At 34.4% G+C, this 16,461-nt stretch overlaps 1 protein-coding gene across 10 annotated transcripts in view; it reads right to left on the bottom strand.

Moving 5' to 3' along the window:
• Nucleotides 1-204: 204 nt before the first annotated feature.
• The window catches only part of LOC138706473 (splicing factor 3A subunit 2-like), a 128,688-nt gene continuing 112,431 nt past the window's right edge, over nt 205-16,461 (bottom strand). For 5 of the 10 annotated variants that reach the window (XR_011334006.1, XR_011334008.1, XM_069835805.1 and 2 more), the window contains one exon: nt 205-2,045. Coding sequence is in view for 2 of the 10 variants with exons in the window: in XM_069835805.1 (XP_069691906.1) it covers nt 2,032-2,045 (14 nt within the window). In the remaining 8 variants the exon portion in view is untranslated. Of the gene's footprint in view, nt 2,046-12,495; nt 13,485-16,461 lie in introns of those variants that run through there. The other 5 variants (XR_011334011.1, XR_011334010.1, XR_011334005.1 and 2 more) reach the window with 2 other exon arrangements.

Genomic DNA, 16,461 nt, shown 5'->3' on the forward strand with positions numbered 1-16,461 from the left:
CTGAATTTGAAGGTTTCCAATCTGGTCTGAAACAAGGATATTTATCTGCTATTCCATGTTGTTTCAAGTGTTGACATTATACCAACCGCATGTCACAGGTCACACAATTTGTCCGTCTGCTTTTAGATAAAAGCAATTCACACGTGATAGTAATCGTTGGCCAGAATTTTTAGAGCTCTGTGAAAAAATAAGGAGACAAGGATGTATTTTATACTAATAATAATTTAAGTTTTATTCAACTTCACAAAATTCTTATGAAGTCATGTAATTACAAAATAGCATAACAAGAATTTACACTACTGATCATTATATTTGTCTATCCTCTTTTTATATTTAACTTTATAGAAATAGCATTACACGTTGATATAAATATGGCATATACATGGTGAGCACAAATGATTTATATGATTTTGCAGCCGTCCTATACTAATCATATCGAAGGTATGGCCATGATATTGATGCGAATTTCAGAATAATGCCCAAAGTTTCATTACACCTATAGGTGGCTAGATAACTATCGTCATTTTTGTTGTTGAAAAATGGCGATTTCTGCAGATGAAAAATGTTTCTGCGTCTTGAATTTTCATTGTAACAAGGCTATCATCGCCGTCCGGTGCAATTTTCGAAGAAAATATGGCAAGAACCCACCATCCAAGCAGTCAATTTATAACTGGTACGCCCAATTTCAACGTACGGGATCATTATGTAAGGGAAAGTCCACAGATCTCTCTGATCAGAAAGTGAACAGTATTCGTCAGTGCTCTGAACGAAGTCCTCAGAAATCTGTAAGAAGGGCCAGCAGAGAGCTCAATATTCCACAGAAAACTGTATGGAATGTCCTATGTAAGCAATTACACATGAAACGATATCGACTAAACTAACTGATGTTGACTGTGTGCATCATAATTTCTGCATCAAGTTCCAAAGACTGCAAGATTATGGTTTTGTTGATAAACTGAATTCAACGATGAGACAACCTTTCGTAAGAGTGAAAAAGTCAATCCCCATAACGTGCGAATTTCGGGACATGAGAATTCACTTACTTATCCATGAGCGTGATTCACCTAAGCTTAATATGTTCTTCGCAACGTCATGCGAAAAGGTATCCGGACCATTCTTCTTCATTGAACTATCAATACCAAATATTTTAAGTGGCCTCCCTGTTCGCCAGATTTAACGCCCTACGAATTCTTTTTGTTGGGCTACATAAAAGAAGTCGTGTTAGTTACATTTTTACCCCACAGTCTTGCTGAGTTGAGACTGCGGATTACCAGAGCTGTCATCACCGCATCGACCGGTGCCGTAACATACGGGCAATCATACTGAGCACCTTCAAACGTTTTAGAGATTTTCCGCTTTCTTGTAAAGCTTCCATGAATCAAAATAAATTAAAACATTTGTACTGTAATAGGTAATTAAAGAAATCGTCTAAATCTTTTGTGCTCATGCTGTATTTACCAACTGACTATATTACATTTTTTCTTAGTAAAATATGGTTATTAATCGTACTTATTCAACTTCAATGAACAAAATTAGTTAACTATATGCGAAATCTAATACAACAGTTCATTATTTAAATTCAATTACAATTACAATAATGGAGTGAACACAGATAATTTTTACATTAAATTTTCTCCAAGTTTAAAGGACAATTTTATTAATTTTTTCTCTAATTCTATCATCCATATCAGCGTAATCATCAGCCTTTCATTGATAAATACTATTCTAAAACATACGAAGGGAAAAGGATTGGGTAATGTTCATGAAGAAATGACTATTGAATATTTACAATGCTTCTTAGGTGCAGAGAGGGACATAAAACAAGCAAGGACTCAGTACACACAATGTTTACAATGGTTATTACAGCAGTTCTAGGTATAAGAGATTCATTTTAACACAAGTATAACAGTTGTTAATGACATAAAACATGACATAGAGTGTGGTTAGAATATTGATGTCCTCTCTAATTCCGTGCAGTGAAGTCAAGATGGAAGCACTTGCCGATGAACAAATCTCTTAGTGTCGTTTTCCTCACTCCTCCGACCCTGAAAGAATGGAAACAAAAGTCTCTTTAGCTAAGAGTAACTAATATCCCTGAACACAGTATAGCAGATTGGTCATCTCCATGTTAAAACAGGTAAAATATGGAAAAAAACAACTACCAGGATCGTCACTGTCGATTAGTAACGACCGCTAGATGGAAATACAGTTGCTCCATGCAATTGAAACTAGAGTCATAACGTGACTTTTTCTGCAGTCGCTAGATGGCAGCATAGTGAAATAGATAAAAGTTGTTGCCTTCAAAGCCCATAAGGCTGATCAATCTGTTATATGCGATCTGAGCTAATATCAAACATTTACAGTTAATTAATTAATTGGTGATCACGCTACAGAATTTAAACCAGCGGTCATCAGCACAGAGCTCCCTCGGACTAGCGTCTCTTACCCGTGGTCACGTTATGACCCGACGCAGCATATGAGTGCTGACGACCACTGGTTTAAACTGTTGTTGGCCATGAGTTATAAAGAGTGGTAATATTTTACATAGTTTCATACGCTAAGTTACGTATCGTATATTTACGGAACGTTACGCATAAGACTTACAAGTGGCAAGAAGGACAGACAAATGATTTAATAATAATTGAAGGGTTCAGAGCCATAGTGGGCCAAGCGCCATTTATTAAAAGCGAAGAAAGCAAGGGTTAAATTTAAGTGATTACCATAGTTTAATGAACACTGACATATCATTTAGTTTTAATGTGCATAATTTATATTATTTGCTACGTTTTTCATGAAATTATGGTATTCACTTAATTTTAACCCTTGTTTTCTACATTTTTACTATATGGCGCTTGGCCCACTATGGCTCTGAACCCTTCAATTACATTTATTGCTTATTCCTTATTGCTTCATCGGTAGTGCCAACCAAAAGTGTACTATTATTATCTTTCAAATAAAATTATTATTATTATTATTATTATTATTATTATTATTATTATTATTATTATTATTATTATTATTACATTATATCAATACATTTCTACAGTCCAATGCCCTTTCCGATCTGTTGACATTAGTACGAGTTGCTTTTCTCAGGTTGTCTTGTCGTCCTTTTTTTAGGGCAACACTATTCATAATGCGAGCGAACAATTTTATTCGTCCATTGTGTTTTGTACACTTCGCATTTCATCCATCCCCACAGACAAAAGTCGATAGTACTAAGGCTGGAGACCTTGGTGGCCAATGCATGTAGCTCACAGTGGCCATTCCATCGTTCGGGGAATGTGATGTGTCACCTGACGGATAAAATGTACAGAGACTCCGTCATGTTGCAAGAGCATGCCCATCCTTGAAGCCATGAAACTACAAACAGCTGTTTCTCGACACTAATAATTATGAATAGTTCTGCTCTCAAACGATGTCAGAAGAGTGACACGTAGTATTCATTTGTCGTTCCTAAATACTATTTGTAAGGTTTGTTATGCGTAACATTCAAACAGTTGTATCTAAAACTCACTGAAAATGCACTTTTTTACTCAGAACAGTCCAAACTATTACCGCCCTAAAATATTTACCATTTATTCTGAATCACTCTGTATATTAAGAGTTCAGATTTAGTCATCCAATTAATTTACATTTGTTTAATTAATCCGCTTTATTACAATACAAACGAACAAAAAACAAAACGAAGTGTTTATCTGAAGATTTATGGCATGGTTCAATAGTCTTTTACTCCAACCAATTAGAATTGATTAGTTTTACGGCATTGTTACGGAAGATATTTCAGACCATGCTTTTTGGTCTGAATGTATCAACCCTTATAGTAAGTTATATAGCGATTCTAAGATGCTGTAAGTTTGCAGACACATTTGATTCTAATTTTTAAGTAGGTTATTTTACGACGCTGTATCACCATATTAGGTTATTTAGTGTCTGAATGAGATGACGGTGATAATGCTAGTGAAATAAGTCAGGGGTCAAGCACCGAAAGTTAACCAACATTTGCTCAAATTGGGTTGAGGGAAAACCCCGGAAAAACCTCAACCAGGTAACATGCCCTGACCGGGATTCGAACCCGGGCCACCTAGTTTCGAGGACAGACACGCTAACCGTTACTCCACAGGTGTCGACGATTCTATAGTCCGGGTCAGCTTACTTCATACCTTAAGGGTGAAACCTAACCATTTTTATCCCCCATTACTACATATGCTAGTGTATTGTGGTTAGTTTCTAGTTTGCAGGTTGAATTTTCTTTTGCCAACTTCGTTTCGAATTTCGATACTGACAAATACTACAAATGGTAGTGATTTTGTAACTGGTATGTTGGCAGCTGAGACAAATATCTGCGCATTATTCCTAGATGGAGCCTCTGTGACCCTTGAATGATAAAATACAAATCATTTTTAAAAGTAGACAATGGAATCTCGTTCCTAAGAGTCTGGCGTAGGCTAAATAAAGACTTCTATTTAAATCATTTAATAATCAGACAATTAATAAAGAATTCATTAATTATCCTTTACGTTGTCTTTCATTCTCAACATTTATTTTCGACTATAACATACCCTTTCCAATTGAAAATGTCGCTTTAATTTAAATTAGGGGAGAGTCGGGTAGTATCGGACATCGGGTAATATCGGACAGTGAGTTTCTTTCATCTACCACACGATGATCGTACCTGATTGACATGGTTACATTTCTGTGATGTCGCATAGAGAAACGTAACCATGTCATTCAGGTACTACCATATGGTGGTAGATGAAAGAAACACATTGTCCGATACTACCCGACTCTCCCCTAAGTCTTAGTTTACTTTAGATAGGTCTATAAGTTGCACAACGCAGAACTGCATGCATTGTATTCCTCACCTAACATAATTAGGGACGTTAAATCCAAACGTTTTAGATGGGTAAGGCACGTAGCACGCATAGGTGAATCCAGAAATGCATACAGAGTGTTAGTTCAGAGACCTAAGGGACCTTATATAATGTTATCATATACTGTCGATAATCCGATATGCCCTAATTTTTTGGGGAAATGGAACCAAAATTGAAAGCGTGTTGATTTTACAAAAGAAAGCCATTAGAATGTTATGTAAATCAAACTATCTGGAACATTCTCGGCCACTTTTCAGACAATCACAGATTTTAACAATCATAAATTTGTATATATATGATCTAGTACTTTACACTCGACAAAATATCGACTTTACTCATTAGTGGCCAATATACATGATCATGAAATTAGAAATAGTGAACAAATTAATATTCCATATTGAATATTACACAAGAGCAACACAAACTTTTTAATTATGGGCATAAAATTATATAATAAGCTCTCCAGTCAATATTATAAATTACCAATCAATAGCTTCAAAACTATATTTTACAATTGGTTATTAAATAATCCTTTTTATTCTGTTGCTGAGTTTTTCAACACAAATTTGTATGAAATTGCATTTTAATAAATAAGTTTAATTCCAATTTAGTTAGTTTCCTTTAATCTAAAAGTTTCAAATTACTTAAGGTTTTCATTGCATTATTTAAATTTTACTGTGTCTTTTATTAGCGTTTTTTAAAATGTATTTATATGTTTTTCAATGTATTCTGACGAAACCTAAAACTGTATGTCTAATGGCCAAATAAATTGAATTGAATTGTATTTATATATACTATATAATATGATAACATTATGAGCTATGTTTGCGATCCCATTTTGTTGTACATATAATTTCCAAATATAAAACCATATTTAGAAAGCTTGATTTTTTTTTACATACAGTATTTTATAAAGAGCTTGCCTGGATTCACCTTTAATATTATAGGAGCTCAGCGCTCGTACTGTACTCCAACCAGGAGAAAGTCTCAGGGGAATGAGACGCAGCGGGGTAATGCTGTGAATGAATGTTAATGTCATAAGATGTCATAAGGTCACACACGTGGGTACACGCATCTCCATTGGCTAACTCTCAAAACACAAACGATAACACTGATACACACATACTTATACTACCCTAGTTACAAAATTAGATCACGGTTAATCTCCTGGTCTTTTAATCCCTCCATACAGGAAATAACATATGCAGGAGAGCGCTTTTTACACTGACGTTATAACGGTAATATTATTTATCTACTTCGCTCCATTAGATGACACAATAGTAAGCACATTCCTTTCACGGTTAATCTCCTGGTTGGAGAGCAGTAAGTGGCCCTAGAGGTAACTTATATATTTGTTGTAGTAAGTAATAATTGATATTAACAATGTTAATAATAACTGAAGGGTTTTCTGAAAAAGAATCAGTCCAAAAAATGCAAATTTGAGATATTAAGCATATGGTGAGTGCGTACTGAATTAGTTGTTGGGGGAAAAAACACCATAGGTCTATGTTATAGGAGTGAACATTTTCAGTGATTTTCATAAAATAACCATAGTCCAAAGACTTCTTTTGTGAAAAGAGTCATTGTCCAGCCAGGACAATGGTAGCATTTACAAATATCCATTCAGGGGCGAATGCTAGTCACGAAAGTTAGGCTTGCTCTTTTATTCATAGGGGAAGATGGGAGGATATAATAATTCATAATGAATAAAAATAATCAGACCCACATAAATAATTTATTTTATAATTATGAAATAATTACGAGTCAGGGATCATATTCACTTATCAGATGTAGAAGTTCGATATAATATAACAAACATGACTAACAAAACAGTTTATTTAGTTTTTCCGACCAACCAATGCACATTGTTGTATTGAGCTGCACTGAACGAGCGCACGTATTCTCTATAATGTCTGTCTTCTCTTGAATAGTCCTTCGGGAAAGTGGATTTAGTAATAAGGTTTCAATAACACACAATTCCGAACTCATTGCAATACCTCAAATTAATGTTTAAGAATTCAGCAGGTAACATATGCATTCCGCTCATACAATTACATTGCACTCGCAAATCACAGCACATTCCCGCTGTCAATACTGCTCTGTGTAACGTTAAATAGTCGTTGGTGTAGCTCTCGGACCAGAGCTTCAAACAACACATAACAGAAGCATGTGCGCCTAGGACGGACCAAGGAGGAAGGCACTTGCGCGCGCATAATATTCTCGCTATTTCTACGTCTTTCCTGTAGCTCCAAGAAACGAGCAAGCGTTGCGATACTTGCGGTGTGCAACCAGCGGGTGGTATTATGCCTATACAGTATTCCAAAAATCAAAATAAATTTTAATGTACGTAACGCCATTTTGAGAAATAAACATTCTACGAAAATATTGGGCTTGTGCAGCAAGCATAGCATGCACTGAGAAATCGCCCCTGATCCCATTGATATCATCTTGAAACATTTATCCATACAATTTTAAACTATAGTAGATTGGCAATATTGCTTCTTACGTACGCGGCAAAAGCCATCTCAGAGAAAAATATTTTGACACGTGAATTGTTGTATTAGTTATGGTGTCATATTTAAGTACAGAAGTAACCCCATGGAAGAAACGTAAGCAACGAAAGGAAAAAAAAACAGGATATAGGCCCTAATAAATTAAAACAAAATTAAAGGAGAGGCACACTTTAGCCACAACAGAGTTTTTTTAACAACCATTGTCCACAATTAATTATATTTACACATGTATTTTTATGAGGCAATTTAAATTATAACTGTACTTCAATTTTCCTAAGTTTCTACAACACCTTAAGAAATAGCATAATGAATTTCATACTTTAAGTGTTAACAACACCCATGCCAGATAGCTTTTTGTTTCTCCTGAAAATTTATGTTTTTGGACTATGGTTGTATTTTTTTTCAACTAACCCTTCAATTATTAAAATATTACTTACTTACTTACTTACTTACTTACTTACTTACTTACTTACTTACTTACTTACTTACTTACTTACTTACTTACTTACTTACTTACTTACTTACTTACTTACTTACTGGCTTTTAAGGAACCCGGAGGTTCATTGCCGCCCTCACATAAGCCCGCCATTGGTCCCTATCCTGAGCAAGATTAATCCATTCTCTATCAATATATCCCACCTCCCTCAAATCCATTTTAATATTATCTTCCCATCTACGTCTCGGCCTCCCTAATGGACTTTTTCCCTCCGGCCTCCCAACTAACACTCTATATGCATTTCTGGATTCGCCCATACGTGCTACATGCCCTGTCCATCTCAAACGTCTGGATTTAATGTTCCTAATTATGTCAGGTGAAGAATACAATTCGTGCAGTTCTGTGTTGTGTAACTTTCTCCATTCTCCTGTAACTTCATCCCTTTTAGCCCCAAATATTTTCCTAAGCACCTTATTCTCAAACGCCCTTAACCTATGTTCCTCTCTCGAAGTGAGAGTCCAAGTTTCACAACCATAAAGAACAACCGGTAATATAATTGTTTTATAAATTCTAACTTTCAGATTTTTTGACAGCAGACTGGATGATAAAAGCTTCTCAACCGAATAATAACAGACGTTTCCCATATATATTCTGTGTTTAATTTCATCCCGAGTATCATTTATATTTGTTACTGTTGCTCCAAGATATTTGAACTTCTGTACCTCTTCAAAAGATAAATTTCCAATTTTTATATTTCTATTTCGTACAATATTTTCGTCACGAGAAAAATATTGTAAGTGGAAATAAAACTAATAGGCCTATACCATCTTAAAGCTACTTATTTTCTAATAATTTTACATAATATATATGGTTCATTACGTAAGCCTTCTAGTTTTTGAATCATCACAAGTTTAAGCAGTCTTACACTTTTCGTTCCTTGATTCCGCTCTCTGATTCCATCGCCCGAATTTTCCTAATGATCCTTCAATATACGTGAAACAATACTTTTTAATGTATTGGACCTAAGTATAACCATTAATCATTTGAGTTCTTAAGGAATTTCAACAATAAAAAACACGGCATGTAAATTGATTCACTGATACTAACCTGACTCTGAATATGTAAGTTTTAACCAGCATGCCTACAAGTACACTGTCTATTTGTATGAAAGATTTTGATGCAATAATTCATAAACAAACGATAGCCCTCGGGACAACTATTAATAATAACCGGACTCTGAATTACGTTGGTGCACTGCACTATTAACATTTGAATTAACACGTAAAGTAGAAACAAGAGCTTCATGATGACTGCAACAGAACTGTTTCCAAAATGAAAGAAAAGTAATTATATAGGCAAAAAGAAACGGCATTACCTTTATAAATAATAAATCATGTGTAATATATCATGTTAACTATCACATATTTTTAAATAATGTAACCATCGGTTACTACTTATAAATCATGCACCTATCAGTTATTAATAAATCATATAACTGAAAGTTATTAGCAATACTTAAGTCGGACACGATAAGGTATGTGTTCCAGGTTGTGGGGTAAGAACGAAATTTTTAAGTTCGAGGAAGTACATATACATACAAATGGCTTTTAAGGAACCCGGAGGTTCATTGCCGCCCTCACATAAGCCCGCCAGCAAGATTAATCCAGTCCCTACCATTTAATACTAATTGTAATTTATTCTTCATATTATAGTTGTAATCTCCTGGTAGAGGGGCAGAGAAGGTCTGACGGTCTTATCTCTACCAGGTTAAATAAATAAATACTACTACTACTACTACTACTAATACTACCATCGTATCCCACCTCCCTCAAATCCATTTCAATGTTCTCCTCTTATCTACGTCTTTGTCTCCCCTAAGGTCTTTTCCCCTCTAACTAACACTCTATATGCATTTCTGGATTCACACATACGTGCAACATGCCCTGCCCATCTCAAACGTCTGGATTGAATGTTCCTAATTATGTTAGGTGAAGAATACAACGCGTGCAGTTCTGCGTTGTGTAATTTTCTCCATTCTGCTGTATCTTCGTCCCTCTTATCCCCAAATATTTTCCTAAACACTTTATTCTCGAAAACCCTTAGCTTCTGTTCCTCTCTCAAAATGACAGTCCAAGTTTTACAACCATACAGAACAACCGGTATTATAACATTTATAAATGGGATTTTTACTTATTCACTGGCTTTTAAGGAACCCGGATGTTCATTGCCACCCTCACATAAGCCCGCCATCGGTCCCTATCCTGAGCAAGATTAATCCAGTCTCTACTATCATATCCCACCTCCCTAAAATCCATTTTAATATTATCTTCCCATCTACATCTCGGCCTCTCCAAAGGTCTTTTTCCCTCCGGCCTCCCAACTAACACTCTATATGCATTTCTGGATTCGCCCATACGTGCTACATGTCCTGCCCATCTCAAACGTCTGGATTTAATGTTCCTAATTATGTCAGGTGAAGAATACAATGCGTGCAGCTCTGCGTTGTCCAAGTTTCACAACCATACAGAACAACCGGTAATATAACTGTTTTATAAATTCTAACTTTCAGATTTTTTGACAGAAGACTAGATGACAAAAGCGTCTCAACCGAATAATAACAGGCATTTCCCATATTTATTCTGCGTTTAATTTCCTCCCGAGTGCCATTTATATTTGTTACTGTTGCTCCAAGATATTTGAATTTTTCAACCTCTTCGAAGGATAAATCTCCAATTTTTATAGTTCCATTTCGTACAATATTCTGGTCACGACACATAATCGTATACTTAGTCTTTTCGGGATTTACTTCCAACCCTATCGCTTTACTTGCTTCAAGTAGAATTTCCGCGTTTTCCCTAATCGTTTGTGGATTTTCTCCTAACATATTCACGTCATCCGCATAGACAAGAAGCTGATTTAACCCGTTCAATTGCAAACCCTCTCTGTTATCCTGAACTTTCCTAATGGCATATTCTAGAGCGAAGTTAAAAAGTAAAGGTCATAGGGATTTTTACAGTTCATCAAAATGAATTTCTCCACGTTTTCCAATTAAAGTCAGTTTTTTAACATTTATATATAATTTTAAGTTCTTTTCTTCATTTTACAAAATTTTATACATCTTTTTAAAATTGTCTGTGATTAAATTTGCTTTGTTATGTAATTTTTATAGTTGAAGTAGTCTATATTTCTAAGTAATAATTCATGTCAACATTTTCTTTACGTGTCGTTTTTGGACTAGTCCATATCCTTCTACAGTGTTCACGTGTTTATATTGGCTGTATCATAATTTTTAGTTCATCAAAATGAATTTCTCCACGTTTTCCCGATTAAAGTCAATTCTTAACATTTATATATAGTTTTAGGTTCTTTTCTTCATTTTACAAATATTTTTTTAAATCTTTTTAAAATTGTCTGCGGTTAAATTTGCATTGTTACGTAATTTTTATAGTTGAAGTAGTCTATATTTCTAAGTAATAATTCATGTCAACATTTTCTTTACGGGTAGTTCTTGGACTAGTCCATATCCATTTACAGTGTCCATGTGTTTATAATGGTGTATCATAATCTATCTGCATCAGTTTTAACGTTATTTTATTTGTTTTTATTTATCAGAGCTTCCTCAAACTAGAGGCTGCCATTAGACAAAGCATACAAAACAATACAAGAACAAATGGAAGATGAGAGCTAAAAGAGTAAGAAAAAAGGCAAACAAATACACATACAAACAATGGCAGTTTACAGAAGAAAAAAAATTTCAAGTAAAGAATCAATGAAAGCTAAGAAGGAAAAAGAAAAATGATGATGATGCGTCAATTTTTTTCCATACACTGAATTAGTGTCCATTTACGTGGTTCCGTAAAAGTTTGACTGACTCTTTAATTACGAGGAGGGCCAGTTCGTTCAGAAAAGATTTGTGCAGTCCTAGGGTCTTACAGAATTGAGAAGAGAAGTTGGGTATCGTTCCTCTTGCTCCAAACATCAATCCCGTAACACTGATATCGTGAAGTTGGTATTAGTTTAATAGAAGTAACCTAATGATAATTATTATTTCAGTAGTAATATACTAATTTCAATAAGAAAGTTTGTTTTAAAATACAGTTATTTAGAAAGCAATCCTTACACTATTATTAATAATATAAATTGATGAGTTTCATAAAGTCATTTCTTTAATCTTTTAGATCTATTTTAAGAGAATTTTCAGGGAATTTCACTGGCGACTTTTTAATCTTAAACATGAGGGCCCTAGTTATAAAAATGATTTTTTATGCAAAGCGCTATTTAAGAACATAATTCGGAAATTTAGTAAAATCTCACGGACCTACCAGGACGCATGAAAAAATAGGGCATGTCCGGAAAACCCCGGACGTCTGGTAACCCTAAATATTCCAAATTTCACACGTTTGAAGTATAGGGTAAAGGGTGTTAATATTGTGATATAAGTAATATTGTGATAGTCCTTTTTGAGAATTTATTACAATTTTACTGAGCGAGAGGAAGATCGGTTTTTTGCGTCAACGTATTAAGGGAATGTACATGGACAAGTTTATGCAACAAACCGGTTCTTCTCTCGCTCAGTAAAATTGTAATAAATTCTCAAAAAGAACTATCACAATATTACTCGTATCACAATATTACCAACCTTTATTCTATTCAGAATAAAATATATACATACCTTTGAAAATACCTTTCGACATCGATTATTTACATCTAGACGATATCCAGAGGAACATATCTTCACCTCTACGGGATGACTTTTTGTAACCGTGTGATTTTTCAAACGATGTCGAACATGTAGACAGTTTACTACTTGACACAATACTGACGTCGTTAACAGAATTACAAGGAAAGTGGTCTTAACAGATGCCATGACTGCTTTGCAAATAAATCTCGTCTAGCAGCAGGATGGCACACTGAGACAAGCGGGAAACTATATATAGATGTTTAAACAGACTGCGATAAAACGACGCATTTTGTCACATGATCACTGAACAAGTAAGGACATCATTACTCACAGCTTCTGAACATCCATCGGCGTATTTATGTGACGTGTTCGACCGGACGTTGCGGTAAGTTTTATTTCGAGTAAACCATCTTCAAAACTTGAGGAAACATTACAAATCTCCTGCTGAATTGTATGACAAATTCTATTACCTAAACTTCGGCTTAGCAGACTTCTGCAGTGGAGTTTTTCCATTCCTGACAACGAATAAGTAACCTATAACGCTTCCAAGATTGATCTACCTTTGCTGTAATAATTAAGTTGATATGTAATTAATTAAGATGATATGTAACTTAGTTCATATGTAAATAAATTAAGGTGATATGTAATTAATTAAGATGGTATGTAATTAAGTTGGTATGTAATTAATTAAGGTGATATGTAATTATTTAAATTGGTAATGGTTGGGTGAAATAGAAGTACTTATATGTTAGATTTATTTTTGCTTATCGTAGGCGTTATTATAGAATAGTTTTTAATTATAATCCTAGGTTTATTGCATCTACTATTTATAGATTTACGTTTATTTTATTTTATTTCATTTAGGTTTATTTTATTTTATTTCTTGTAATTGTAATTATTGTATATTATATATCACTGCCACCGGGTGTATACACAATTGTAGTGTTAATACATACATACATACCATACATACATACATACATACATACATACATACATACATACATACATACATACATACATACATACATACATACATACATGAGTATGTTGAGGAACATCTAAAGGAAAACATGTATTTGGTGCTAGTAAGCTTAGATATTCAGGGAGCTTTTGACTCGGCCTGGTGGCCGGGGATCATGCAAGCACTGAGGAAATTCCAGTGCCCAAGAAATCTGTATAGGCTTGCGGACGATTATTTTAACCAGAGAACAGCAACATTAGCAGTGAACAACGCTAAAGTAGACAAAAACGTAAGCAAAGGCTGCCCGCAAGGATCCTGTTGCGGGCCAGGATTCTGGAACCTACATTACAATTCCATTCTCAGTTTAGACTATACAGACCACACTAAAACAGTAGCATTTGCAGACGATCTGATAGTCATAACTAAGGGAAAATCAATTCTTGAAGCTGAGAATTATGCAAATATTGAAATGCAAAAAATATCATCCTGGACCCAAAACAACAAATCCAGGTTCAATGAACAGAAATCAAAAACTATGTTAGTAACACGAAGAAAGCGAAGGGAAAATAAAGAAATACACATATTTCTAAATAATAAACAGTTAGAACAGGTCGATCAGATGAAATATCTTGGAATTATAATCGACAAAAGATTCACCTTCAACCAACACATCGACTACGTCGCAGAGAGATGCAAAAAGCTTATTAACGCTCTCTCCAAAACAGCAAAAATAAGCTGGGGATTAAATTACAAAGCCCTATGGGCAATTTATAATGGTGCAATTCTGCCACTTTTATCGTACGGGGCACCAGTATGGATAAGCGCTCTGGACAAGGAATACAATATCCGGAAACTTAAACAGGTACAGAGACTAATAAGCTTACGGATGGCAAAGGCATATCGTACTGCGTCCTATGAAGCTCTCTGCATTCTGACGGGACTGACTCCTGTACATCTAAAACTAAAAGAAATTGCGATTATCCACCAAGTAAAAGGAAGTAATAATTACGAAACTCATAATGTTGACCAGATAGTTAATTACAAAAATTGGACACACCCTGCAAAATCAGTAGAAATTCACGAAACAAGACAAGGCGAAGAATACACATACGAAATATACACAGATGGAAGCAAAAGTGATGAAGGAGTTGGATCAGGAATAGCCATGTTCAGAAATCAGGCATTAACACACCAACTGAAATTCAAGTTGTACAAAAAATGTTCAAATAATCAAGCTGAGCAACTTGCAATTATGAAAGCATTGGACAGCTTAAAAGGTCTCAACATCAGAGAAGTGCCGATTGACGAGCGTAAAGTGGCAATCTACACTGACAGCAAAATCACGTTAGATTCCCTAAAGAACAAAAAAAATCACAAATATTTAATTGAAGAAATTCGAAATAAGATTAAATCTGTAGAAGAAGACAACTGGACAGTGAAATTCAGTTGGGTTAAAGCGCATGCTGGGATCTACGGCAACGAGTTAGCGGATCGCCTGGCGAAGCAAGCAGCGAGAGACGGTGATCTACAGACGAGTTACGACAGGATTCCAATAAGTGCCGTGAAGAAACAACTGGCAACCATAAGCGAGGAAATATGGGAAAGGGAATGGGAGTCAACCACCAAAGGAAATTTGACGAAATCATTCTTCCCGAAGGTCAGCGTCAGATTAAAGAAGAAAATACCGATGTCTTCCAACTTGACAACGCTTGTGACTGGACACGGGAATATAAATGCCTATTTCCATCGTTTCAAAATCAAGGACAGTGCTATGTGTGTATGCGGTGTAGGCGAACAAACAGTGGACCATGTAATATATGACTGCATCAAATTTAAAAATGAAAGAAAAACTCTAGCAAATTTTATACATAGGAGTGGTGAAAGGTGGCCCATAGACAAAGACAAATTAGCTAATAAGTATACAAAACAATTAATCAAATTTGCGAATAGTATAGACTTAGGAAAACTACAATAAAAGACATAACAAAGACATAAAATAGGAATCACAACTTGTTAGAATTAGTGATGTAAGTGTAAATAGAAATAACGTAAGAGGATTGTAATATTATTTAAATGAGTGTAAATGTTAATAACAACTTGTCAGGATTAGTCAGTGTTATAAGTGTAAATAGGAATCACATCTTGTTAGGATGAGTAACGAACAATTATAATTTAAGTAAGTGCAAATAAGAACCATAACTTGTTAGGCTAAGTCAATGTTATAATCAATGAACAGTATATTTCAATGAAATGTAAATAGGAATAATAACTAGATAGCTCAGGATTAGTGAGTATATAACGTTAAATGTAAGCAAGGAAGTATTCATCACATGTTAATATTGTATATAGATATATTCGTATTGTCAAATGTAAACCAAGGCATGTAGTACTGCAGGAACTAGTGGTGGAGCATGCTGTTGTATATAGACTTCATATATACATCATACATACATACATACATACATACATACATACATACATACATACATTATTACATTCATTTATTACCTTCATTAATTCAATAGATTTTGAACAATTGTAGGAATGCATTTATTGCTAGGTTACACATATTTAACATTCAACTTTTATAAAATTACCAATTTGTTTAAAAAACTCACAATTGCAATATATTCCAATCATGTATATATACTTTCTTTTCTTTTTATTTAGGTTAAGCCATATATATATATATATGTATTTGTATTAATTCTCTATCTTGTTTAGGTAATATCAATGTATCCAAATGTATATTTATCGTAGAAAACGGAAAATCTAAAACATGTACTATTACTCTGTAATGGAGCATGTTGTTCAATAAAAAAAATACATACATACACACATACATACATACATACATACATACATACATACATACATACATACATACATACATACATACATACATACATACATACATACATAAATAATAAATAAATAATAATGATTTATTTTAGCTGGCAGAGTTAAGGCCGTAAGGCCTTCTCTTCCACTCA

Source organism: Periplaneta americana, chromosome 9 (assembly GCF_040183065.1).
Source record: "Periplaneta americana isolate PAMFEO1 chromosome 9, P.americana_PAMFEO1_priV1, whole genome shotgun sequence".
Lineage (NCBI taxonomy): Eukaryota > Metazoa > Arthropoda > Insecta > Blattodea > Blattidae > Periplaneta > Periplaneta americana.